The 27751-nt window shown below is 46.2% G+C and overlaps 2 protein-coding genes across 2 annotated transcripts in view; one reads left to right on the forward strand and one right to left on the reverse strand.

Moving 5' to 3' along the window:
• Nucleotides 1-8021, forward strand: part of LOC127585963 (uncharacterized) — a 29222-nt gene extending 21201 nt beyond the window's left edge. Inside the window, exon 4 of the mRNA XM_052043718.1 lies at nt 6166-8021. Within this exon, the coding sequence (XP_051899678.1) occupies nt 6166-6184 (19 nt within the window). The 3' untranslated portion in view covers nt 6185-8021. The remainder of the gene's footprint in view (nt 1-6165) is intronic.
• Nucleotides 8022-12256: 4235 nt separating this feature from the next.
• On the reverse strand, nt 12257-24806 carry LOC127585894 (beta-2-microglobulin-like). Its single transcript, XM_052043617.1, has 4 exons — nt 24624-24806; nt 15227-15505; nt 13049-13074; nt 12257-12960 (listed from the first exon to the last, which is right to left on the reverse strand). Exons 1-3 carry the CDS (start codon nt 24670-24672, stop codon nt 13064-13066), a joined length of 339 nt encoding a protein of 112 aa, XP_051899577.1. The 5' UTR covers nt 24673-24806; the 3' UTR covers nt 12257-12960; nt 13049-13063.
• Nucleotides 24807-27751: the final 2945 nt, after the last annotated feature.

The following is a 27751-nucleotide window of genomic DNA, read 5'->3' on the forward strand; positions in this document are numbered from 1 at the left end:
CTAACCCCTTCCTCCCACATATCCCTCTATTTTAAATTCCTCCATATGCTTATCTAACAATCTCTTGAACTTGACCAACGTATCAGCCTCCACCACCGCCCCAGGCAGCGCAATCACTCTCTGGGTGAAAAACCTCCCTCTGACATCTCCCTTGAACTTCCCATTTCTATATTTCTATTAAAATAGAGGGCTATGGGTAAGCCTAGTAATTTCTAGAGTAGGGACATGTTCGGCACAGCTTTGTGGGCCGAAGGGCCTGAATTGTGCTGTAGGTTTTCTATGTTTCATTACCTTAAAGCCATGCCCTCTTGTATTGAGCGTTGGTGCCCTGGGAAAGAGGTGCTGGCTGTCCACTCTATCTATTCCTCTTAATATTTTGTATACTCTACCATATCTCCCCTCATCTCCTCTCCAATGAGTAAAGCCCCAGCTCCTTTAGTCTCTCCTCATAATCCATACTCTCTAATCCAGGCAGCATCCTGATAAATCTCCAGCAAGAGTTGTTTTAGCTATAGACAGATCCACCACCAGAAATTGGTTTTGAGTGCAGAGATGTAACAGAAGGCAGTGGGAGCCCCAGTGTTAGGTGTGAGCAGAGAGGCTGAAGAGACTGCAGCCAGAGTGTCCCCTCTGCGTAGTACGGTTTCCAGAGACGCAGTGTTAGACACAGCTGGTCATTCTGTGGGTTAACAATGGCTGTTGTTTCTCAGACCTGTGAAGCTAAAAATGGGCAATAGATTGTTGCTTCAGAGTAGTACAAAATGAATATTTACTGCAAATATAAACCACATCAGTGACATTTAGGTTAAAAAATCAGTGTAAACATTCTGAGTAAAAATGTGCCATAAGATAAAACTATCACCAAACAACAGGAAGTCTCTCACTCCTTAGTGAGGTTGTAGCCTCTGATGTCTTTTTTTTGTCCTCCTGATTCCCCTCGTAAGTGTACTCCTCCATTTCTTGTAGTCCTCCAGAGATTCGCTTCATCCCAGCTGCTTATACCTGACATATGCCTCCTTTTTCACAGTCATAGCCTCAATATCACTCATCAACCAGGGCTCACTAATGCTGCCAGCCTTACCCTTCACTCTAACAGGAAGCTGCCTTCAGGAATCTTTGTTCCTGAGCTCCAAGATCCGTCCGTTCCTCTTTACCTTAACTTCCTGATGATTTAATCACTGAACAACGCCGGTTTAACACAAAAGCAGAAAACCACAGATGCTGGAAATCTGAAATAAAAGCAGACAGTCAAACAGCATTTGTGGAGAATGAAACGGTTATTGTTTCAAGTCGAGGACTTTTTCCATCAGAAAGATTGGTGATATAATCCACCTCCAAGATAAGATATATTTATTAGTCACATGTACATCGAAACATACATTGAAATGAATCTTCTGCATAATGTTCTGGAGCAGCCCGCAAGTGTCGCCACGCTTCCGGCGCCAACATAGCATGCCCACAATTTCCTAACCCCCTTGGAATATGGGAGGAAACCCACGCAGACACGGAGAGAACGTACAAACTCCTTACAGACAGCGGCTGGAGTTGAACCCGGGTCGCTGGTGCTGTAAAGTGTTACGCTAACCGCTACACTACTGAGCTCTGAATTTTGATCAAAATAACCCCACCAAATTTTTGAAAGATCAGGGAATTGAGGACTTTAGGGAACTGGGGCAGATGTTCTGATCAGGTTGAATGGCGGGGCAAGCTTGAGTGTCCGAACGTTCTACTCCTCCAATTTTCTTTTGTTCTTAGATCACTCCCACTTCCCAATTCTTTGTACTCATCCAGCTACCTGCTAAATGTGGTGAGAGTTTCCTCCCCTATCACCTGTCCCCTCTAATCTTTCTACAGTTAGCTTAAATGCATGTGTCCTGGTTCTCAACCTCCAGGAAGAGTAAATATATACGGGCTTTATAACTTTATATACTTAAGCTATAACTCTTCTGAATGTATCAGACAAACAACTCCAGTCTGGTCAGTCTCTCCTCCCCAGCCATGCCAATATTCCTGTGAATATCCTCTTGAGCACTATAGGCTGGCGATCAGAACTGTGCACAGTTCTCCAGTTATGGACTATGCCCCGTCTATGGCTGCTCATAAGTTTGTACATCTCTGTCAGGTCTCCCCTCAACCTCCTCTGCTCAAACAAACCCAGCCTATCCACTCTCTCCCTATATCCGTAATGCTCTGTCCCAGACAACACAGAAGACTACAGCACAGTACAGGCCCTTCAGCCCACAATGTTGTGCCGACATTTTATCCTGCTCTAATATCTATCTAACTCTTCCCTCCCACATAGCCCTCCATTTCTCTATCATTCATGTGGCTATCTAAGAGTCTCTTAAATGTCCCTAATATATCTGCCTCCACCAATTCTGCAGGCAGTGCATTCCACGCACCCACCACTCTCAGTGTAAGAGAACTTACCTCTGACATCTCCCTTATACCTTCCACCAATCACCTTAAAATTATGTCCTCTTGTAATTTTACATCCTGCTAAATCTCCTCCACACCCTCTCCAGTGCAATCATACCCTTCCTATAGCATTGAACCCAAAACTGCACAGAGTGCTCCAGCTGTGGACTAACCAGTGTTTTATCCCACAGGCTTATGTATGGTTCTAGGTGACATCTGTTCTCTTACTTCAGCTATTGAAGGCAAATATCTTACGCAACAAGCAGTCTGCTGGAGGAAGTCAGCAGATCAAGTAGCATCTGTGCAAAGTTTCGACCTGAAACGTCGACAATTCCTCCCCCACAGATGCTGCTCGACCCGCTGTGTTCCTCCAGCAGATTGTTTGTTGCTCCATATTCCAGCATCTGCAGTCCCCTGTGTCTTATACATCTCCTAGACTCCTTATCAACTGTCCTGCTGCCTTCAGGGATCTATGTTCATGCGTTCCAAGAACCCTCTTCCTCTTTTTCTTAACTTCCTGTCATGTGTTATCCTGCACTTTCTAAATCTACTCCCTTACATTTCTCCAGATTGAACTCCATCTGCCGCTTTTGTGCCCACCTAACCAGTTCTTTGGCACCTTCCAGGAACATTTTTCCTCAGTGTCGCTACTGGGCTGCATGGTAGCCCAACTGGTAGAGCCACTGCCTCACAGTTCCAGCGACCCAAGTTCAATCCTGACCTCTGGTGTTGTCTGCATGGAGTTTGCACGTTCTCCCTGTGACTGCTCAAATGCTTCAGTTTCCTCCCACATCCCAAAGGCCTGCGGGTTGGTAGGTTAATCGGCTGCTGTAAATTGCCCTTGGTGTGTCAGTGAGTGACAGAATCTGGGGGAGTTGACGGGAATGTGGGGAGAAAAAATGGATTATGGTAGGATTACTGTAACAAAAAAACGAGTGCTTGATGGTTGGCACAGACTCGGTGGGCTGGAGGGTCTGCTTCTGTCCTGTATCTCTCTATGACAGTCAGCTGCATTGTAATTTATAAGATAAGGTATCTTTATTAGTCACATGTACATCGAAACACACAGTGAAATACATCTTTTGCGTAGAGTGTTCTGGGGGCAGCCCGCAAGTGTCGCCACGCTTCCGGCGCCAACATAGCATGAGATAATTTCAAAATCATCTCAGTCATGGGTCTAAATTAAAGTTCAAGTTATTGATATACAGTATATCATGAAAACAAGCATCATGTTAAACCCCTGCTTCACACTGCCTCAGACCACTATAATACTTGCTCACCTTTTCTTCCTGTCACTGAGCTAAATTTTTAATCCAACTCACCACAAGCCCTTGGATCACAAGGAACCAGAGGGACAAGTCCAAAGATTCTTGAAGGTGGCGGAACAGTAGATAACATGGTTAAGAAAGCATTTGGGAAACTGGCTTTCATTAGTTGGGACATGGAATACAAGAGCAGGGAGGTTTTGCTCCAACTTTATGAACCATCAGTCAGAGAGCTGGAGTACTGCATACAGTTTTGGTCACCACACCATAGGAAGGATGTGACTGCACTGGAGAGGGTGCAGAGGAGATTCACCAGGGCGTTGCCTGGGATGGAGTGTTCCAGTTACAAGGAGAGACTGGAGAGGCTGGGCCTGTTTTTTTCTGGAGTGGAGGAGGTTAAGAGGGGACATGATTGAGGTATATAAAATTATGAGAGTTATAGATAGGGTAAGAAACTGCCATGTTAATTCCCCACCCCATTCCCACTCTGGAACAAAAAAGTGCTGGAGAAACTCAGTGTTTGAGCAGCACCTGTGGGGGGGAAAGGGAACTGTGGACATTTCAGGTCGAGACCCTGCTTCAGGATTGAGAGTGGAGGGGGAAGATAGGTAGTATAGAGAGGAGAGGGGGAGCGGTGAGATGGGCTGGTGGGTGATAGGTTGACTGAGGGGTGGTGAGGGATAGTGGCCAGAAGGAGCCGAGAGGGGTGGAGTTGGGAGACAGAGGTAGGTGGGTGATAGTTCGGAAGCAGACAAGAGCAGATGGAGCAAGGTGTTGGGGGGGGGGGGCGTGGGGGCAGAGGGAGGAGGGTAATGGTGGAGACAGAGGAGCGGGAGTGATGAGCGGGGACACAGAGGGCTACCACTGCTGGAAGCTGATAAGTAAGGAAGTTGATAATGGGAACATTAGTGTACAAAACATTAAGAGGAATAGATAGAGTGGACAGCCAGCGCCTCTTTCCCAGGGCACCAGTGCTCAATACAAGAGGGCACGGCTTTAAAGTAATGGGTGGGAAGTTCAAGGGAGATATCAGAGGAAGGTTTTTTACCCAGAGGGTGGTTGGGGCATGGAATGCGCTGCCTGGGGTGGTGGTGGAGGCAGGTACGTTGGTCAAATTCAAGAGATTACTAGATAAGCATATGGAGGAATTTAGAATAGAGGGATATGTGGGAGGAAGGGGTTAGATAGTCTTAGGCGAGGTTTAAACGTCGGCACAACATTGTGGGCCGAAGGGCCTGTATTGTGCTGCACTGTTCATGTTCTATGAACCTTCTGGGGAGAGGTGAAGGCAGGTGGAACCAGACGGGGAGGCTGTGGCCTGATGTGGCCTCCTCTACGTTAATGAGACCAAGCACATACTAGGCGACTGGTTTGCAGAGTACCTGCACTCTGTCCGCAGTGACCACCCCAGGCTCCCGGATGCATGCTATTTAAGCTCCCCTCCCCATTCCCACACTGACCTGTCCAACCTTAGCCTTCTCCACTACCAGGGAGAGGTCCAACACAAACTGGAAGAGCAACACCTCACATACCGCCTGGGTAGTCTACAACCCAACAGTATTAACAGTGAGTTTTCCAATGTTTCTCTCCCTCCCCCTCCTCCATCGCCTTCATCCTCCCCTTCATCCTTCCCTTCTCCCTCTCCCTCCCCCTACTCCCTCCCCCTACTCCCTCCCCCTACTCCCTCCCCTACTCCCTCCCCGTCTCCCTCCCTTCTCCCTCCCCCTTCTCCCTCCCCCTTCTCCCTCCCCCTTCTCCCTCCCCCTTCTCCCTCCCCCTTCTCCCTCCCCCTACTCCCTCCCCCTACTCCCTCCCCCTACTCCCTCCCCGTCTCCCTCCCTTCTCCCTCCCCTCTCCCTCCCCCTTCTCCCTCCCCCTTCTCCCTCCCCCTTCTCCCTCCCCCTTCTCCCTCCCCCTTCTCCCTCCCCCTCTCCCTCTCCCCTCTCCCTCTCCCCTCTCCCTCCCCCCTCTTTTTCCCTCCCCCCTTCCTCCCTCCCCCCTCTTCCTCCCTCTTCCTCCCCCCACCTCTGGCCCTACCATTATTGTTCCCTTTCCCAAACCCTCCCTCCCCCACCCACCATCCAATAACCCAGTTTTGTCCCCCTTCCCACCTGGTACAGACACACTTCACCCACAGGATCCCCTCCCCCATTTGGCTTCATCTCCCCTTCATTTCTCCCTGAAATGGTTCCCATTATCACCTTCCACATCAGATTCCAGCGCTTGTGGTCTTTGTGGTCCCTGCTCGTCACCCTTCCCCCGCCTGGGTCTTCCCTACACTTTTTCTCCTCCTTGTCTACTTCCGCCTATCATCCACCTGCTTTAATCCCTACCTCTCCCCCCCTCACCCACCTTGCTCTTTCTGCCTCTCCTCAGTCCACTTATCACCTACCAGCTCCTATCTCACCCCTCACCTCTTTATACCAGCTATCTTCCCTCTCCACTCTCAGTCCTGACACTGACAGTTCCTTTCCTCTCACAGGTGCTGCTCGACCCACTGAGCTCCTCCAACAGTTTGTGTGTTGCTCCAGATTCCAGCCTCTGCGGTCTCTTGTGTCTCTCTGGTTTATTAGCTTGTAGCCTCCTGCACTGTAACAAGGAGGGCCACCGTAATCTTGACGAACAGCACCTCATCTTCTGTCTTGGCACGTTGCAGCGTTCCGGAGTCGATATTGGAATTCTCCCACTGTGGGTAACTCGCTCTTTCTGCCTGTTTGTATCAGATCCGGCAATCTCCGCCTGTCATCCATCTGTGATTATGACTCCATTTTCCTCTCTCCATTCTTACAGCCTGACCTGTTCGGCTTGTCTGACAGCTCTATTATTAGCAGCAAATAACACAGACAAAGAAGTGCGATCACCATCTAACTGCCCCGTTTGATCTGGTCTCACCCTATCGCAGGTATCATGGTCATAGAGTCATCGGCATGGAAGCAGGGTCTGTCCAGACCCCAATTACACTAATCCCACCTTTTATCTCCCCACATTTCCACTAATTTCCCTCAGATTCTACACAAGAGGGGCAATTTACAACAGACAAATAACCCTCTCTGGAATGTGGGAGAAAATGGGAGCACACTGGGGTGGGAGGTGGAAAACCCACCCTGTTACAGGAAGAACGAGAAGTGTGGGAAGTCGTATACAACATGGCAACAGGCCCTTTGGCTGACTGAGGCCATGCCGACCATCAGGCACCCATTTACACTAATCCTACATTAATCCCTGGTTTTATTTTCTCCAAGCTGCACACCGACAGCACCTGAGGTCAGGATCGAACTGCTTAATTCATCCATTCCTTATGTCACCTTTCTCCAACAACTCCTTGTAACTTGGGGGGGTGGTGAAGACAGACACTCTCTCAGCATTTAAGAAGTCTTTTACACGAGCACTTGAATCGCCAAGGCAGAGAAGGCTGCAGTAAATGGGATTAGTGTAGATGGGGACAATGGTTGGCATGGACAAGATGGGCTGAATGGCCTGATCCTGTGCTATTTGACTATATGACTTTATGACTGAAGATTAGATAAGAACAACAAAACAGAAGAGCTGGTCATTGACTTCAGGAAAGGGGGCGGTGTACATGCACCTGTCTACATCAGTGGTGCTGAGGTCAAGAGGGTTGAGAGCTTCAAGTTCCTGGGAGTGAACATCACCAACTGCCTGTCCTGGTCAAATCATGCAGATGGCACAGCCAAGAAAGTTCACCAGCGCCTCTACTTCCTCAGGAGGCTAAAGAAATTTGGTTTGTCCCCTTTGACTCTCACCAACTTTTACCAATGCACCACAGAAAGCATCCTATCTGGATGTATCACAGCTTGGTACGGCAACTGCTCTGCCCAGTACCGCAAGAAGCTGCAGAGAGTTGTGGACACAGCCCAGTGCATCACGGACACCAGCCTCCCCTCCTTGGACTCTGTCTTTACCTCTCGTTGTCTTGGTGAAGCAGCCAGCATAATCAAAGACCCCACCCACCCGGGACATTCTCTCTTCTCTCCTCTTCCATTTCAGGTAGAAGATATGGGAACCTGAGGGCATGTACCACCAGGCTCAAGGACAGCTTCTATCCCACTGTGATAAGACTGTTGAATGGTTCCCTTATACAATGAGATGGACTATGATCTTACGATCTACCTTGTTGTGACCTTGCACCTTATTGCACTGCACTTTCTCTGTAGCTGTGACACTGTACTGTTATTGTTTTTGCCTGTACTACGTTAATGCACTCTGTACTAATTCAATGTAACTGCACTGTGTAACGAATTGACCTGTACGATCGGTATGCAAGACAAGTTTTTCACTGTACCTTGGTACAAGTGACAATAATAAACCAATACCAATGCCAAGAAACCATTATTCACTCATTGTTTAATTGCAATCTAAACAAAAGCTTGGTTATCAACATATTCTAGCATCTGTGTCTCTGTATGCTAGACTAAAGTATCAGCATCTGGTTATGTGTAGTTGACATGAAGTGTTTCAAATGCAAGGCCCTTGGATGTGGTCTGGATTGCCCATATATCCTTCTCCACAAGTGATTTTGCAGCAATGTTCTGTATATCTTGCCCCAGTTTATATTACAATGGTTGAAATCCCCTGCTATTACTACCTTGGTATCCTTGCAGGCATTTGTTCCTCTGCCTCTCCCTGACTATGAGCCTTTGGTGAACTCCTGGCGATGTAAATTGAATGGCGTGGGACTAACCAAAGATGGTGTTTAAGGAGATCTGGGTGTCCTCGTACAAAGGAAGTTAGCACACGTGTGCGGCAAGTAAATCTCGAGGTCAAATGGGAGGTTGGCCTTTATTGCAAGGAAGACAAAAGATTAGGGAAGTCTTGCTTCACGTACCACTTCTGGAGCACAGTTTTGGTTCATTTTAAGGAAGGAAATTGGAGGCTATTTCGGAGAATCAGTAGGTTGATTCCAGGAATGAAGGGGTTGTTCGATGAGATACCTTCTGGAGCTGAGAAGAGTGGGAAGTCACATAGAGAGACAGCACGGAAACAGGCCCTTCAGCCCACTGAGTCCGTGCCGACCACCAACCACCCATTTACACTCATTCTACATTCATCCCAATTTTTATTTTCCCCACATTGTCATCAGCTCCCCCCCAGTTTCTACCACGCACCACACAGTTGGAGCAATTTTTGGAAGGTTTTTTACCCAGAGAGTGGTTGGGGCATGGAATGCGCTGCCTGGGGCGGTGGTGGAGGCAGGTACATTGGTCAAATTCAAGAGATTGCTAGATAAGCATATGGAGGAATTTAGAACAGAGGGATATGTGGGAGGAAGGGGTTAGATAGTCTTAGGTGAGGTTTAACGGTCAGAACAACATTGTGGGCCGAAGGGCCTGTATCGTGCTGTACTGTTTCATTGTTCTATGTTCTACTTTACAGTGGCCAATTAACCCACCAACCCGCACGTCTTTGGGATGTGGGAGGAAACCTACACAGTCACAGGGAGAACGTGCAAACTACACACAGAGACAGCACTGAAGGCCAAGATTGAGCCCAGGGTCGCTGGAGCTGTGAGGCAGTGGCTCTACTCGCTGCTGCCCCTGTCTCAGTGATCTCATTGGAACATAACATTCTGAAGGAACAGCATCTTCCCTGTTTGTTTCAGGTGTAGAGCACCTACAGTTTATTAGTTTTCAATGTGTCACACATGTGAAGATCCAGTACTGAAGCTCTGTACAACATCGGCCAGGAAGAAACAGGTCACCGAAATACTGAAGGTGTAACCCACACTGGCTTTATTCAGATTGTGAGTTACACCTATTTAAAAGGTAGTGAAACTCTACAACAATCCATCAACCCTTGGCACTTTGGTGGTGCTGGACTGGCAGGTTTTCTGGACTGTTGGAAATTATTTTTATTAATACTCAAAACACACTTTTAATTCACCTTTTTGAAAAATGTTATGCATGGAGAAATAAATTTTCCAGTCATCTCACTGGGGTTAAAGGGAATGTGGGAGACAGTACCCAGTGAGTTTAAAGGGAGTGCAGGAAGCAGAACCCAGCAAGTTTAAAGGGAGCCTGGCAAATGGGGTCCTGGTGAGTCTAAAGAGAGCACCATATGCCAAGCTATCAAGATTTCTGAACAATAGGACACTGGATTATCGGAGGTTTACTGTACTATACCGTAGCTAATAGTTGCTGTGTACGGATGTCTGTCAGTCAGCCTGCACCAACTGTACATACTCAACTGGTAGACTGTACCTCCAACTACAGTCTCACCGTCCACCCGCTCCAGCTCCTTGTCGTCCACAGCTCTGGGTGTTGGAACGTACGGATAACTAGTTGCTGATTGGCCACCCCAGGTTGTGCCATCTCACTGGCCACAGGCCCTGCCAGCTTTCCTTGTTGCTGTCTTGTCACTGAGGTCTCGGCCACTCACTCCAACATGAACGGTTTCTTGGAGATGCCAAGGTTTATCAACCTGCTCTTGCAAATTGTAAGCCTTCTTTGAAACAGATTCTGCAGACCTTGAGCTTCGTTTTTTTACAGTGGCACAGTGGCAAACAGCTAGAGCCGCTGCCTCACAGCCTTGGGGACCCGAGTTCGATCCCGACCCCCGGTGCTGTCTGTGTGTGGAATTTGCTCCTTCTCGCTGTGACAGTGTGGGTTTCTCCTGGGCACTCCAGTTTCCTCCCATATCCTAACAATGTGTGGGTTAACTGGCCAATTTAGATCATCCTGAGTGTGTAGGTGAGTGGTAGAATCTGGGGGGAGTTGATGAGAAGGTGGGGAGAATAAAAAGATTAGAAAAGACTCTTGGCAGTGTGGAGGATCAGAGGGATCTTGGGGTCCGAGTCCATAGGACGCTTAAAGCAGCTGCACAGGTTGACTCTGTGGTTAAGAAGGCATATGGTGTATTGTCCTTCATCAATCGTGGAATTGAATTTAGGAGCCGAGAAGTAATGTTGCAGCTATATAGGACCCTGGTCAGACCCCACTTGGAGTACTGAGCTCAGTTCTGGTCACCTCACTACAGGAAGGATGTGGAAACCATAGAAAGGGTGCAGAAGAGATTTACAAGGATGTTGCCTGGATTGGGGAGCATGCCTTATGGAAACAGGTTGAGTGAACTCAGCCTTCTCTCCTTGGAGCGACGGAGGATGAGGGGGGACCTGATAGAGGTGTATAAACTGATGAGAGTCATTGATCATGTGGGTAGTCAGAGGCTTTTTCCTAGGGCTGAAATGGTTGCCACAGGAGGACACAGGTTTAAGGTGCCAGGGAGCAGGTACGGAGGAGATGTCAGGGGTAAGTTTTTTACTCAGAGAGTGGTGAGTGTGTGGAATGGGCTGCCGGCAGCGGTGGTGGAGGCGGATACGATAGGGTCTTTTAAGAGACTTTTGGATAGGTACATGGAGCTGAGAAAAATAGAGGGCTATGGGTAAGCCTAGTAATTTCTAAGGTAGGGACATGATCGGCACAACTTTGTGGGCCGAAGGGCCTGAATTGTGCTGTAGGTTTTCTATGTTCTATTAATATAGTAAATGGGTGGTTGGTGTTCAGCATAGACTCAGTGGGCCAAATGCCTGCTTCCACACTGTGTCTCTGTATGCCCGAAGTTTTTCTGCTTTGACCATTTGGGAGGATAATCCCACAGTTCCTCCGCAATTCTTTGTTGTTTACAAGTTGAGACTTTTCAAACCTGTTTCTTGATTAAACTCTTGCACAGGGCCCAGAGCCACTGTGATAGAAAATGCCAGAAACACTCAGCAGGTCAGGCTGCATTTGTGGGAAGAGAAACAGAGTTAACATTTCAAGTTGAAAACCTTTCATCAGAACTTCTTCAACCAGAAACATTACCTCTGTTTCTCCTCCCAGAGATGCTGCCTGACCTGCTGTGTATTTCCAGCAATTTTTGTTTTAATGTTAGATTTCCAACATTTTGTTTTAACTTTCACTGGAGCCACTCTACCTGATTTTGAGAATGCTCTGCCACGTATCAGTTTAGGTTACCCACAAAGTCAAAATGCTATTATTAGCGATTTTTAATGTTCAAGAGTTCTAATACTCTTAGATTGTACTCCCTGAATTCTCAAGTCCACCTCCTGGATCTTCTGTTCCCCTTTTCCCTCACTTCCACCTCCCATCACCTGAGGTCATGCTCAAACCCAGGTCACTTGATGGTCTGAGTGGCTTTTTTCTAATAACCCTAATCACTACCTCAGCATAACAGCACTATTGACAACTTTACACTGCAATGAACTTTTTTTTTTGTTCTAATTGTGGTCTTTCTTGTGTAATTTATGTTCTTCTTGTGTCTCTAATGCTATGTACCTGTCATGCTGCTGCAAGCAAGTTTTTCATTGCACCTGTGCATACATGTGCTTGTGCAGATGGCAATAAATTTCACTTGACTCTGTTGGGAGCCTCCCTTTCCTCAAAAGCAACCTCACTTGCCTATGTGCCTCAAGTGGTTCAATGGCAAACTCACTAAAAAGTACCTGCTTGAGAAGTTAAAGGCACCATATAAGTGGAAGTTGCTGTCGCTGTATTGTTGATACGTACACTGACACTGGTTCCTTGCTCCCAGAGTTCACAAACAAAAAAACAAGGAGATAAGGTGGCGAAACTTCTTCATTTATTGAACACATCAGTTACAGTATTATTACACATGCATTACTTTACACACTGGAAGCCAATCACCTTTAATAACATAATCCCCTTAAAACCACTGAAACTATCAGCACTGGGTATCTAATGAAAATTATCATCATTTAAGAAAGGCATTTGTGACTGATTTAAGTCAATAACTAGCTAGAAATGGTGCATGAGTAGGGCTGGTGTTTTAAAAGCATATCTGGGCTCCTGACTGCAAGGTGAGTGTACGCTGGCACACATGGGAACTCCTGTGACTCCTGCTGTGTGGGGATTGAGTAGAGCAGTCCATAAGATGGGCCAGGCGTTATTTAAATTCTATAGAAGACTTGAATGAGATGGGGGTGAGGCAGAGGGAGGAATATGACTAGGTGTTTCTAATAGCCCTGACTTGTAGGCCAGTCCTCCGCAGCAGTTGGAAGGGAAATTTCATTTCTAATGAATCACAACTTCATAATTTCACTACTCATCAGCCAATAAGGAGAAGGAACAAGATGTCAACAGCTGCAATTACGAGCTTCTAAGGTTCTACAGCAAAATTTGCAGATAGTTTAAAATTACAGAATGATACAAACATTAATTTTTTTTCTGAATGTTAAAGCAACTTGAATCAAAAGATGTGATTTTGATGTTTATTCCTTTGGAAATCGCGCTGGTGTTCATGGCTGCAAAAACAAAGAGGAGTGAGGAACTTGAAATATTAGGCCAGAATATTCTCAACAGTAACCACAAAGAGTGTCAGAGTTTGCTTACCTGTGGTGCAACAGCCTAGAAGGATTCTGTAAGTGAAAGCAGGGAAAAAAAATCATTAGCCTGTGAACAAAACAAATTAGACCAACACATGGGTATTATTGGACAAAAGACCAAAGTCTGCCCAAGTTTCCTTACACCGTCCTGTTAATCGCAAGGTTCACTGATTAGATGGAGCTGCTGACTGATTGCAGCAAACAACCTCCACCAGTGAATCCACAGCCTGTGTGTGTCCCCATTGGGAGGGTGATCTGGGAACCGTGGGTCTGCAGTCACCTCTTCCTCTCACCATCCTTAAGTTGTGTCTCAAATGACTCACATGGTGCATCTCAAAATACAGTTTTCAGTATATAAAGATAGTCAGAGTCCGTTTCCCCAAGGTGGAAATGGCAAATACTAGAGGGCATAGGTTTAAGGTGAGCAGGGGAAAAGTTTAAAGGAGATGTGCAAGGCAAGTTTTTTTAACACATAGCGAGTGGTAGGTGCTTGGAAAGCACTGCCAGGGGAGCTTGTAGAATCAGATATGAGAGCAATGTTTCGCGAAGCATTTAGGCAGACACATGAACAGGCAGGGAATAGAGGGATACCGACAATGTGCAGGCGGATGGAAGTAGTTAGATTGGCATCATGGTCGGCACAGACGTGGTGAGATGAAGAGCCTGTTCCTGTGCTGTACTCATTCTCTCTTCTCTCGTCTTCCACCAGGTAGAAGATACAGGAGCCTGAGGGCAAGTACCACCAGACTTAAGGACAGCTTCTACCCCACTGTGATAAGACTATTGAAAGGTTCCCTTATACATTGAGATGGACTCTGACCTCACAATCTACCTTGTTGTGACCTTGCACCTTATTGCACTGCACTTTCTCTGTAGCTGTGACACCTTACTCTGCACTGTTATTGTTTTTACCTGTACTACATCAATGTACTCTGTACTAACTCAATGTAACTGCACTGTGTAATGAGTTGACCTGTACGATCGGTATGCAAGACAAGTTTTTCACTGTACCTCGGTACAAGTGACAATAATAAACCAATACCAATACCAGTGATGTTAGCTAAGTCAGTAGAAGCTTCAGAAAGCATGCACAGAACTTGTATTGAAAGAACTATTATGTCGATACCAAATCCTACAGCCTGATTTCAGGTATTAGTATGGCTCCATTGTAACACTCTCAGCCAAATCACAGGTTATGGGTTCAGGCCTATTCCAGAGACTTGAGCCAGAAACTATGCTGATGTTTCAGTGCAGTACTGATCACAGTCACAGGTTTGGCTTGTGGATGGGTCCTTAAACCCAGTTCCCATCATAAAAATGTTCATGGCTTCATAAATAAAATCTATTTCTTCACCTATTGGCCAATTCATAGCCTGCAATAAACACCCTCTATCTTACCTCATTAACAGCTCATTTCAATTTGCTGCATTCTAAGGTAGAAGAATGGTCAGTTTCACTTAATTATAGGGAAGTTACATTGTTATCACCAAAGGCCAGACGCACATTTAGTTTTTCAAGGGTTTAGAAATACATGCATGGAAAATGGATACCTGGAAATGAGGTCTCGGCAGGGATCACATCCAGGTATTTCAGATGATTTATATAAGGAACAGTGGATACTTGGGAATGTTCCAGGGTGGAATCTAATTTAGCTTTGATATCAAGTGCTCAGTTGGAGAGAAACTCGTGTTTGGAGTTGAAGAGTGCATACCTCATTGGGGTAAAGCAGTATGTGCTTATAGAACATAGAACACCACAGCACAGTACAGGCCCTTCGGCCCACAATGTTGTGCCGACATTTTATCCTGCTCTAAGAAAGGTACAGTATGTACATTATGTACAGTATGGGTCCAACAATCTGCTGTTCGATGGTTCAGTATCTATCTCATCAGTGATGTTACCTGCGCTCCCTTACCTGCACTGAGATCCCGATTCCTGGGCTCCCCTGGAATTCACCGGGGCCCTGGGTCTCACCCTCCCTTTAAACTTACTGAGTTCACTGGAAAATGTATTGCAATACCAGGTAACGTCCAAAAAACAGTGAACTAAAAGTGTTTTGGGAATTAATAGAACAACTTCCAATAGTCCAGAAAACCTGCCAGTCCAGCAGCACAAGAGTCCCGAACATGTCAGATTACCGGCGTTTCATAGTATATGATTCATGAAGAATGCAAGTTTTACTCACCAAGTTTAACTTTCTTGATGTTGTCTTGGTGATTCACCCTGCAGGAGTACTCCACTCCTTGCTTAGGCCAGAACTCAGCATATTTGGTTAATTTGAATTTCCAGTTTTGCTCAAAGGTGATGTCAGATTGATTTGTCTTCGGCATCACATTCCCGCCCTCCAGCAGCTCCAAATGGATGTTGGGTGGGTTGAATTCCTTGGCATGGCAGAGGAGGACGTTTTTTTCACCTTCCTTGATTGGTTTGTAGGTGTACACAGTGACCTCTGGTGAACTTACATCTGCGGACACACAGGAGAACCACAGTGAGCACATGTTCAAATCCGGCACCAACATGAGTCTCATGCACTGAGAATCCCATCGGACGCTTGCCCTTAGAACATAGAGCAGTAGTGCACAGAAACAGGCCCTTCAGCTCACTATGTCTGTGCCAACCATGATGCCAATCTAACTAGCGAATCAGTCTGCACACGGTCTCCATTCCCTGCCCGTTCGTGTATCTTAAATGCCTCTTAACATTGCTATCATATCCGATTCCACCACCTCCCCCGACACTGAGTTCCAGGCACCCACCACTCAGTTTAAGGACAAAACTTGCCTTGCACGTCTCCCTTAAACTTTCCCCACATCATATTAAACCTATGCCCTCTAGTATTTGACATTTCTACCCTGGGGAATCATAGAACAGAACAGCACAATACAGGCCCTTTGGCTCACAATGTTGTGCCGACCTTTACACCTCACCTAAGACTATCTAAACCCTTCCTCCCACATCTCCCTCTATTTTAAATTCTTCCATATGCTTATCTAACAATCTCTTGAATTTGACCAATGTACCTGCCTCCACCACCACCCCAGGCAGCACATTCCATGCCCCAACCACTCTCTGGGTAAAAAACCTTCCTCTGATATCTCCCTTGAACTTCCCACCCATTACTTTAAAGCCATGCCCTCTTGTATTGAGCATTGGTGCCCTGGGAAAGAGATGCTGGCTGTCCACTCTATCTATTCCTCTTAATATGTTGTACACCTCTATCATGTCTCCTCTCAAGAGGAGAAGAGAAGGAGGACTCTATCTACCCTGTGTTCCTGCTCAAGAGGCAAGCCATCCGGGTCCCTCCCCTCCAGATCTCATATGCCTTTCTTTATTTGTGTATGAAATGAAGGCATCGCTGGCACTGCCCGGTTTTCCCTGGATAAGATGATGGTCGTTTTGAACCACTGCAGTCCTTCTGGTGAAGGTGCACCCACGGTGCTTTTGGGGAGGGAGTTCCAGGATTTAGACCCAGCGATGATGGATGGTCAATATACTTCATCTGGCTGATGTCAGGAACCCATTGGTAACGGTTTTCCCCTGTCACTGTTACCCTTCCTTGGTGGCAGAGATCACTGGTAATCACTGCAACCATGATGCTTTCATCCTCTGTATCCCCCAGCCAGAGCATGTAGGACGTTCCCCTCCCCCAACCTTCCAACCCACCAGTGTCCACATTCGATACATCATCCACCACCAGACATGTCTTCACTTCCCCTTTCGGATTCTTAAGGGACTGTTCCCTCCATGACTCCCATGGTCCACCCTTCTACCCACTCATCTTATCTTCTTTCTTTCTTTTTCAATCTTTTTATTAATATTCAGATGAATACATCGGTAATTATACACAATACAAAGAGATCAGAAGGACAATCATGAGATATATAATCAGAAAGAATAAAAAAATATTCTAGGCCCCATGGTTTCTTGGTAAACGAATATATTACAAAAGGAAAGTCAAAAGGAAAAAGAAAAAGATTTATTATATAAAAAGAACCCAAATCGAAAAAAATTGTAAGTGATAATATGAAAACAAAAATTTCAAAAGAGAAACAAAACTGGACTGATATTTCTCGGTGAACAAAGAGCATTATTATGTCGTCAACTCCACTCCTCGAAATTCAAAGATTGTTGAAAAGGGATCTATATCATATGAAAATATTGAATAAGTGAACTCCAAACTTCCTCAAATTTAAACAAAGAATCCACAGTGCCACTCCTCATTTTTTCGAAGTTTAAACATGATATAGTTTGAGAAAACCAATGAAAAGTAGTGGGGGGTATTGGATCCTTCCACTTAAACAAAATGGATGGCTTGGCCATTAATGTAACAAAGTCAATCATAAGACAAGCAGCAGCAAATAGGTGGTCAGATTCCGTCATTGGTAATCCAAAAATTGCAGTGATCAGGTATACTGACCTTCTCAAGGCGTCATTCCACCATGAAACCAGATGAAATGCAACCCCCGCCCTTTCATCTCTTTGCTTCTCATCATCCTGCATCCCAAAGACTCCTTCCAGGTGAAGCTGAGGTTCACCTGCACCTCTTCCAATTTAGCGTGCTGTTGACAATGTGGTCCAGTCTACACCGGACAACCACTGCAGACTGGGTGGTCGTTTTGCAGGACATCTCTGTTCAGTCCACAAGGGCAACCCTGAACTTCCAACTTCCTGTAAATCTCCCATCACATTCCCACTCTGACTCTATGTCTTTGCCTTCACAGCATTTTTCATCTAGACAGGTTACAACCCTTGGGGTTCAACACTGAATTCAACAATTTCAGATAACCAGCCTTTCCAGTTTGGGTTAGACGTGACCAATACCCATGGAAGCAGGGACAGCTGGGAGTGCTCAGTAGATCAGGCTGTACCTATGAGGCGGGGGGCAGGGTTGGTGTTTCAGGTCCATGACTTCTCACGGTATTGACGTGGGGCATTATATGTTCTCTGCAGATGCTGCCTGACCTGCTGAGTGTTTCTATCATTTTCTGTTTATGTTTCAGATTACCAGCATCTGCATTTTTTTTTCACTTTTCAATCACTGACCATTTCTGACGGAACTCAGTTTTCTCCTCACCACAGGTGAGGCATGACCTGCTGGGCTCTCCCAACAGTCTCCTTCATTTCAGATTTCCAGCAACCGCTGCATTCTGTATCGCACAGTTCCAGCAGAGTTTGTCTTCACTGCTTTCTTTGGCTCCTTCGCTATTTTCCCCTCCTCCTGACAGATTAACGTCCTTCTACCCTCTGCTAGTCTCCACCAATCTGTGGCATCCATTTGCAGTTGATCCCCACCACCTCACAGACATTCCCTTTGTTCTCTTCACTTCTCTGCATATGCCTGTTAAACTAATTTTCCCCAATTCTGCTCATCGACCTGAAAAATCGATCCTGCTTCTCTCTCCCTCTCTCCAGATGCCACCTGACTCACTAAGTGCTTCCAGCATTTTCTGGTTTTGTTTTGGACCAGTGGATATTCAGGCCAGAACACTGGGTGACAAGTGGGCCACCTTGTCAAGCACTCATCCAGGCACTCTCCCGACTCACCTTCCTCGAACACCTCACATAACGACAACTGGAAAAGCATTCACTATACAGAAGGTGGTAGTTCAAGGTTTCTCGTCACCACCTTCTGAACAGTTGGTGAGGGGCAGTAAAATCTGATTATAGAGCAACTCCCACAGTCCCAAGAATGGACAAAAAAAAACCTTCCAACGACAACAAAGCACCAATAATCCACTGTTCAGAAAATCCAATGCCTCAGCATCTGGTTCACTAGGTAACATTTGCCGCACTTCCTCTCCACTCTCTGACACCCACATCCTGCGACCCTTTTCCACCCCACTTCTGGCACTCCCTTTAAGCTTAACTGTTTCACGGAAAACTTATAGCACTGTGTAGCATCTTAAAAAAAAGTGAATTAAAAGTGCGTTGAGATATTAATTGGAAGAACGTCTGAAAGTCTGGAATGTCTGTTGGCCAGCATGTGTGCCGGATTATCAGAGTTTTATGGGAATATTCATGCACTGTGCCAAGGTCTCACACTCCCGCACTCCCAATCTTTATGGAGCCGCTCATATACTGTCGGGATCTCTCTTCCCTGGAGCTGGATACAACAGAAAGAGCCACCCAAAATCAAAAATATAGGAAGGAAATGTAGGAGTCGGTTGTGAACACTGGGGAAAAAAACTCGCTGTGTGAAGAAAGATGAAAGTAAAATTTTAAACTGACACCAGGACAAGGCAGGCAATTTTAAAGTCGTGGTGAAGGAGTGGTGTAGTGTGCTGTCACCATGGCACAGCAGGTAGAGCCACTGCCTCACAACTCCCAACAACCCAGGTTCGATCCTGACCTCTGGCGCTACCTGCACACGCTCTCCCTGTGATCGCGTGGGCTCCCCCCAGAGCTGTAGTTTACTCCAGCATCCCAAGGGCCCACGAGTTGGTAGACTGATCGGCCACTGTAATCTGCCCCTAATGTGTAAGTGTGTGGTGGGATTGATGGGAATCCAGAATTGATTACCCTGAAAATCAGTAGGGGAATAGGATTGCTCTGTGAGTCAGCGCGGATTTGACAGGCTTAACGGCCTCCTTATATGTTGAAAGGAAATAGGGAAGTATGAATATTATAGAATTCCCCTTGTTGTGCAGTATTAGACCATGGCAATGGCTTCCGTTTCCACTGTTTTAAACACACAACAATGTGTTGTACACATTTACACCACAGCTAAAATCAGCATGCTAAAGGAATCTATCTTGCAGATAGCTTCTTCATGCATTTATCTGTGGAAAAGCAATAAAAACCTTCTCAGCACTGTACAAACACCTACGGCCAAACCGTGGAGAGCAATGTATGACACACCGCTGCCTGACCCAGTCCAAGGTTCAGTCAGCTGGCACTTCAGAATGGAGGGAACTCTTTCAGAGAAAGGGCAGGGGGGCATTGGAATTAGTGGGGAGCCTTCAGAAAGACAGGATGGGGCAATACAGCTGCTGCAGAACTTTGAGTAAGAGGGTGCAGTGGCACTGAAGCTAACAGTGAGAAACAGAACCTGAAGCAGGCCATTCGGCCCTTCCAGCCTTTTCCTCCATTCAACAATATCGCAGCTGTTCTTCTACCTCAACGCCATTTTGTGACACTCTCCCGATATCCCTCCATTCCCTCAATGTCCCAGAACCTATCAACCTGTTTTGAATGTAACCAGTGACTGAGCCCCTACAGCCCCCTGGGGCAGAGAATTCCAAAGGCACACTACCCTCCGTGTGAAGAAATTTCTCATGCACTCATGTCTCCCCATTAGTTCTAAGACTGTGCCACCCCAGTTCTAGATTCTTTCGCCAGGGTAAACATCCTCCCAGAATGTAATCCGTCAAGCCTTCTTAAGTATATTGTGAGTTCCAATAAGGTCTCATGCTTCTAAACTCTTGAGCACTCAACTTCTCCTCAAACGTCAGACCCTGCCACCCCAGTAACCAGTGGAGTGCACCTTCACCGCTGTCCCTCCATAGCAACCACATCCTTTCCTCTGAAAGGAGACCAAAAGAAGTTCCATTTATTCCTATTATCCCCTATGTGTTAACCAACTCTCAATCTGCACATGTATATTATAGAACAGAACAGTACAGCACAACACAGGCCCTTTGGCCCACAATGTTGTGCCGACCTTTAGACCTCGCCTGTCTATCTAACCCCTTCCTCCCATATATCCCCCAATTTCCTTTCTTTTTCAATCTTTTTATTGAATTCCAAAGTAATTCAAATTGATTTACATAATATTAATAATTATACATATGATACAAAGAGATCGGGGTAACAATAATGACAGTTAATATTTATACTCACAAGGAGTAAAATATATAATCTAGACCTCCTGCACTCTTGCTAAGTGTACACGATGAGAAAAAAAATTGAAAAGAAATTTAATTATATGAAGAGAAAACCCCCAACTCAAAAAGAAATATAACATTAAACAAAAGCAAACCAAAAACTTAAAAAAAACTGGACTGACATTACTTCGATTAAAAAAAACCACATTCTTATGTCGTCAGCTCCGCTCCTCTATATTCAAAGGTTATTGAAGGGGATTCGAAAAAGGTCTGTTCATATCGTATGGAAATATTGTATAAATGGATTCCAAACTTCCTCAAATTTAAGCGAAGGATCAACAGTACCACTCCTAATTTTTTCTAAGTTTAAACATGTTATAGTTTGAGAAAACCATTGAAATGTAGTAGGGGGTATATCCCCCTATTTTAAATTCTTCCATATGCTTATCTAACAATCTCTTGAATTTGACCAATGTACCTGCCTCCACCACCGCCCCAGGCAGCGTGTTCCGTGCCCCAACCACTCTCTGGATAAAAAACCTTCCTCTGATATCTTCCTTGAACTTCCCACCCATTACTTTAAAGCCATGCCCTCTTGTATTGAGCATTGGTACCCTGGGAAAGAGGTGCTGGCTGTCCACTCTATCTATTCCTCTTAATGTTTTGTACACCTCTATCATGTCTCCTCTCATCCTCTTCTCCAAAGAGAAAAGCCCCAGCTCCCTTAGTCTCTCCTCATAATCCATACTTTCCAAATTATCCTCAATTCTATGTGCTCTAACTTGCTGCGTGGGACCTTATCCACCCACTGATTCTCCCTCATCTACTCGACACATTTAAAATAACACCAATAGATTAGTCGAACATGATATTTCTTTCAGTTGACTCTGATCAGTCATATTATTTTCTGAGTGTCTTGATGTCACAGAATTCACCATTTTCCCAGGTAGATCTAACAGGCTGGTGGTTCCCAGTTTCCTCTCTCCCTCTTTCCTAAATAGTGGGGTCACATTTGCCACACTCCAGTCCGCAGGATCATTTCAGAATCCGTGGGAGTTTGGAAGATGATAAGCAGACTGTCTAACTTTCTCCGTCGCCATCCCTTCAATGGAGATCATTGGCTCTTTGAGTTTGAAGGATCTATTTTTTTACTGGTTTACCCTTACTCATACTTACTTCTTTTACTTGTTCACACAGGACCTTTGGTTTGAGACACTTTGTCTGTGTCTTCTTCCAAGAAGGTAGATACAAAGTTTTAATTCTTCCGCTGTTTCCATATCCCCCATTATAAATCCTCTCCTACTGAATGCCCTCCCCCTCCTCCCCACACAGTTCCCATCTGCCCGCCACCCCCTCCCTATTTGGTTCCATGCTGCAACTTCCTTTCCCGTCGGCAGCCCTTTGTTGCCCCCACCGATCACCTCCCAGCCTATCTCCACCCTTCCCACCCCACCTGACTCCATCTGCCAATCAATCTCCTCAACTGGATCCACCTATCACTTGCCAGCTCTCGCCCCACTTCTATCCCTTACCGGCTATCTCCCCTCTACCCATCCAGTCCAGATGAAGGGTCTGAGGCCAAAATGTCAACTGCCCATTTCCCTCCACAGACGCTGCCTGACCCACTGAGTTCCTCCAGCAGCTCGACTTTTGCTATCTCCCGTCTCTGACTGTGGTTCACACCTGTCCTCACTAGAGTTTTCCTTTTTACACAACGATAGAAGCCTTTACAGTCTCTTTCGCATTCTTTTTTCACCCCCCTTTCTTTATCAATTTTTAGATCAACATTTTTTGAATGCTAAGGCATTCTCAATCCTCAAGCTTGATGTTTTTTTCTCTGGCAATTTTATGAGCTCTTTCCTTATACTTAATGCTATTTCTCCCTTAATCCATGGTTGGAGCACTTTTCCTGTTGGGTCTTTATGCCTTAAAGGAATGTATTGTGTTATAAGTGAAGTACTATTGCTTTGAATACAAGCCACAGTCCATCCAGGGTCATATCGTTTAATGGAGTTTCCCAGTCAGTTCCAGCCAACCTGCCCCTCATACCTTCACAATTGATTTTAGCTTGAATCACAGGATTTATGCAGGATTTATGTTATGGTCTCTCCTCTGCACCCTTTACCTGAAGGTTATTAATTAACCCTTTCTCATTACACTGTACTGGATCTAAAACAGCCAATTCCCCTTGTCGATTCCCAAACATACCCAACTCCTCTACATTTCACAAACTCAACTTCTTCACGGAGGCAATAGGGAGCGAGGGGACGCACTGGGTGTTAATTGGAGGCGCTTTCCGTGAGGGGGGTGGGTGTGGAACATTAGGGCTAATGGGGGAGGGGGGCAGGGTGGAGCCGGCTCTTTCAGAGACAGGGCATTGGGCTTTGGAGGGGTCCTCTTTTAAGGAGAGTGGGCATGGGCATAGAGACTAATAGGGCTGGGTGGGGGCTTTCCATGAGAAAGAGGGCAGAGGGCATGAGCACTAATGGGAAGCACTTTCAGAGGGGTAGAGGGCTAATGGGGCACAGACTGAGAAAGAGAAGCATGGGTTTTAGGGTTAACAGGCATCTCTTTCAGAGACAGGGACATCAGAGAGAATGGGAGGGTTCTTTCTAAGAGTGCAAGGGGCAGACATAGGGAATTCTGGTTGATGGGCTTGGGGGTGTCTTTCCAAGAGGGGAGGGCATGGGGCAATAGGGCTAATACGGGGCACTTGCAGAGAGAGGGTGCAGAGGGCCACTGGGGCGAACAGAAAGTTGGAACAGGAGATTGTTCACCCCTTTGAACCTGCTTTGCCATTCGACACGGTCAAAGCTGGTCATCCAAATTCATTCCCTTGCTCCAGCATTCACCCAATATCCCCAGGAACAGCATCCAACTCTCGGGGGGGGGGGGGGGAGTGGGGTCTATTTCAGAATGCGAGCGGGGCATTGGGGAGTTGGGGCTAATTGGAAGCTCTTTGAGAGGGAAAGGACAACGGGCCATTGGAGGCGCTGGGAGGGATCCTTTCCAAAGGTGATGGGGGTGGAAGACGGGGCTAATGACCAGAGGGGGTCTTCTTTCCAGAGGCTTCAGGGTGAGGGCAGGATATGGGACACTGGAGGGGGCACCTCTTTCCAAGAAAAAGAGAAAGCACGCATGGGGCATTAAGGCCAATAGGACGAGGGGGTCTCTCAAAGAGAGAGAGGAGGAGCATCAGGACCAATGGGGAGGACTCTATTTGGAAGAGAGGACATGGAGCATTAGGACTAATGGGGTGGGGGGCTCCCCCTAAGAGAGAGGGCCCAGGGTATGTTTAATGGGAGAGTTCCTTCTGAAGGCACGAGCTATTGGTACTAATGGGGAGAGAGGTCATGGGGCATTAGGACTAGTGGGAAGGGCTGAGAGAGAGGGAATGGGGCATTGGGGCTAATGGGAAGGTGTTCTTCGAGAGAGATGACGGAGCATTACAATTAGTGGGAAGGACTCCTTTTGGGTAGGGGGCAATGGGGCATTAGGACTAAGGGGCAGCACTTTCAGAAAGAGAGAGGGAGGGACATGGGATTTTAGGGCTAAGGCGGAGGGCTCTTTTCCAGCGAGGGTGAATGGGCTTCAGACAGATAGGACGTGGGGCCCTGGAGTCAATGGGGAGGTCTCCTCTGGAGTGAGGGCCGAGCGGATCCGGACCAAGGGAGATCTTTCAGCGAGCGGGCACAAGGGCAAGGGGCCGAATGGAGCCCGCTGGATTCCCAAACCCTGCCAAGCAACAAGCTCACTTACTCGCGGCACACAGCAGCCCCAGAGACAGTAGGATCAAGACTCTCAGCATCGTGAATGGTCTAAATCTGCTCCTCTGTGTCTTATGGATGATCGGACACCTGGCGCACACCACCAACTCCAGCGGAATTGACTCCCCGATCTCAGCGACTGATCGCCCGCGGTCCCAACTTCCAACTAAGCGCAACCAACCGGTCGCCCGGCACCAATAGGAAAGCGGCGCCCTGCCCTTTCGCCCAGGAACAGCCAATCGCAATATTCATCAGCACCGCGTCATCGGTCTCCGGGCGAAAGACCTCGATAGACTTTGCAGATCGCGAAGCGAGGGCGGTGTGCCGAGACGCGACCGTCAGCGATCTCACCAGAAAACTTCAGAGTGAAAGCACTGTGCAGGCTGGACATCCCCTAGCCACCTGCGTCACAGCGCGAAGGGGGCAAAAATTTGACAAATCTACCTTGGCATTTCATTAAAGCGCAGGTTGAAACATCCCAAACAAAACAACAGCATAAGTTGCTACGATTTTACGAATCATTGTCATTTTGAAATAATTATTCCGAGGCAGTTGGGTTCTGTCCAAATCTACTGTTCCACAGAACAGGGAGCTTATGCAGTATGACTTTTCACATTCAAGGCTCAGTTACACCTCATCTGCTTGCATTGGCAGTTGACAGTATCCTTTTGCACAGACACGTGACAATAAACTTGAATTTACACCATTGCAAAAGCATAAATGGCAATGAAAATTAGATTTTTTGCAGCACCGTAATTACAACATAAATTAACATAAACTTACATTTACATATATTATACATTGCTCATACGACAGAATAAACAGAACATAAAAACATCAGTGCAAGTTGAGAGACAGAAAATGAAACATTGATGGGAATATAGATAGAATTATAGAAAAAGAAATATAGAAAATAGATATGGTTCAGATTAACCAACAGTGGATATATGGACTTTGATTTTTGTTCTAATTGTGTTTTCTTGTTAAAAATTGTGCGTAATTTATGTTTTTCTTGTGAATGCTGCTTAACTGATGCTGCTTCAAGGAAGTTTTTCATTGCACCTGCGCATAGGACAATAAACCAGACTTCGACTTGAACAGTAAAATGTTAAAAACTCAGCTAGATCTTATCGTTTTGCAATGGTTCGGATTATCCAACGGTAATGTTAAAAAAAATCAACGAGATTTTACCCTTTTGCAATGGCTCAGATTATCCAACATTAACGTTAAAAACTCATCTAAACCTCTTGGTTTTGCATTGCTTCTTACAAGAGAGAGCAGTGGACGCAGAGCTGGGGGTTAGCATCAGAGGAGCGACGCTTGCCCGCAGAGAAGCGGGTTGTTATTGACACTGGTGGCGCCCTCCTGTTTAACTGCGCATGTGTGCATGTGAGAGGTTGCTATCAGTTTCACAACTGGTTACAAAAAAACACTGAAGGTTTCCGGGAATTACCAGATCAGGCTCCAGTCCACACCCTGAACCCAGCACACCCCCTCTCACCGCGATGGGGTCGATTGAACCTTGAATATTTTCATCTCTGGGCTTACATTTGCTCTTTTCCAGTGCTCAGAATTTAGAATTCTGGAGTCTCAAGACCAAAGTTATTTCTTCAGCCTTGGTTTTAAAACTGCAGAGGAGGCCATTGGATTGAGGGGATTTCCAGAACTAAAAACAAAATTTCCTAAAAATCCTCAGCAAATCATGCAGTATCTACGGACAGATAAGCAAAATTAACATTGCAGGTCGAAGAATGTCAGGGAATTTACAGTTTTTAATCACATTCAATTGTTAAGCTTTTTTTGTTGCAATTGTACAAGAGGCTGCATTTGGAATATTGTGTTCACTTTTGGTCACCCCGCTATAGAAAAGATGCCATTAAGCTGGAAAGAGTGCAGAGGAGATTTACGAGGATGTCACCAGGACTGAGTTATGGAGAGGGATTGAGCAGGTTGGGAATGTTTCCATTGGAGTGTAGGAGAATGAGGGGTGATTTTCTTGAAGTGTATAAAATCATAAGGGGCATAAATAGGGCAGGCAGGGTAGTGCAGCGGTTAGCGTAACGCTATTACAGTGCCAGCGACCCGGGTTCAATTCCGCAAATTGAACTACACAAAAGATGCATTTCACTGTGTGTTTCCATGTACATGTGACTAATAAAGATATCATTGGATCAATGTGCACAGTCTTTTTCCCAGGGTTGGGGAATCGAGAACTAGAGGGCATAGGTTTATGGTGAGAGGGGAGAGATTTAATAGGAACCTGAAGGGCAACTTTTTCCACCAAGAGGGTGGTCAGTATATGGAATGAGCTGCCAGAGGAGGTGGTTGAGGCAGGTACATTAACAACATTTAAAAGACACTTGGACAGGTACATGGATAGGAAAGGTTCAGATTGGGATGGGCTACTTGAATATTTTCCATATTTTCATTTCCATATCTCCTTATCATAGAAGGAGGCCATTCAGCCCATTGAGTCTATGCCATGTCACACACAGCAAACCCATTCCCCACAAATTTTCTCTGTAACCCATTCTCCCCACATTCCCATCAACCCCCCTAGATTCTACCCCGCGCACATGCGCAAACACACACACGCGCACACACACACACACACACACACACACACACACACACACACACACACACACACACACACACACACACACACACACACTGGGGACAATTTGCAGCAGCCAATTAACCTACCGACCCGCACGTCTTTGGGACATGAGAGGAAACCGGAGCACCCGGGGGGGGGGGAGGGGGGGAACCCACAGAATCACAGGGAGGACATGCAAACTCCACACAGACGGTGCCAGAGGTCAGGATTGAACCCGGGTCTCTGGAGCTGTGAGGCGGCAGCTCCACTGCTGCGCCACAATGCCTCCCTATAATCAGATGAGCTGCTGTGACCTGGGGATATTCAGTGGGATCAGATGGAAAGAATAGAAAAGGAAGTTAGGTTGTAGCTTTATAAAACTCTGTAGTTAGGTCGCATCTGGAGTATAGCATTCAGTTCTGTTCACCCCATTATAGGGTGTGCAGTCTTGGAGAGGGTGCAGAAGAGGTTCACCAGGATGCTCCCTAGATTAGAGGCATGTGCTATAAGGAGAGATTGGA

The sequence above is a fragment of the Pristis pectinata genome, chromosome 34, assembly GCF_009764475.1.
Source record: "Pristis pectinata isolate sPriPec2 chromosome 34, sPriPec2.1.pri, whole genome shotgun sequence".
NCBI classification, from domain to species: domain Eukaryota; kingdom Metazoa; phylum Chordata; class Chondrichthyes; order Rhinopristiformes; family Pristidae; genus Pristis; species Pristis pectinata.

Bases quoted from the DNA above. Each gene is read 5' to 3' on its own strand.
- LOC127585894 (XM_052043617.1), bottom strand. From the start codon at position 24,672: ATGCTGAGAGTCTTGATCCTACTGTCTCTGGGGCTGCTGTGTGCCGCG. The intron at 15,506-24,623 runs GTAAGTGAGCTT...GTGTGTCCGCAG, and splicing joins GGGGCTGCTGTGTGCCGCGA to ATGTAAGTTCACCAGAGGTC.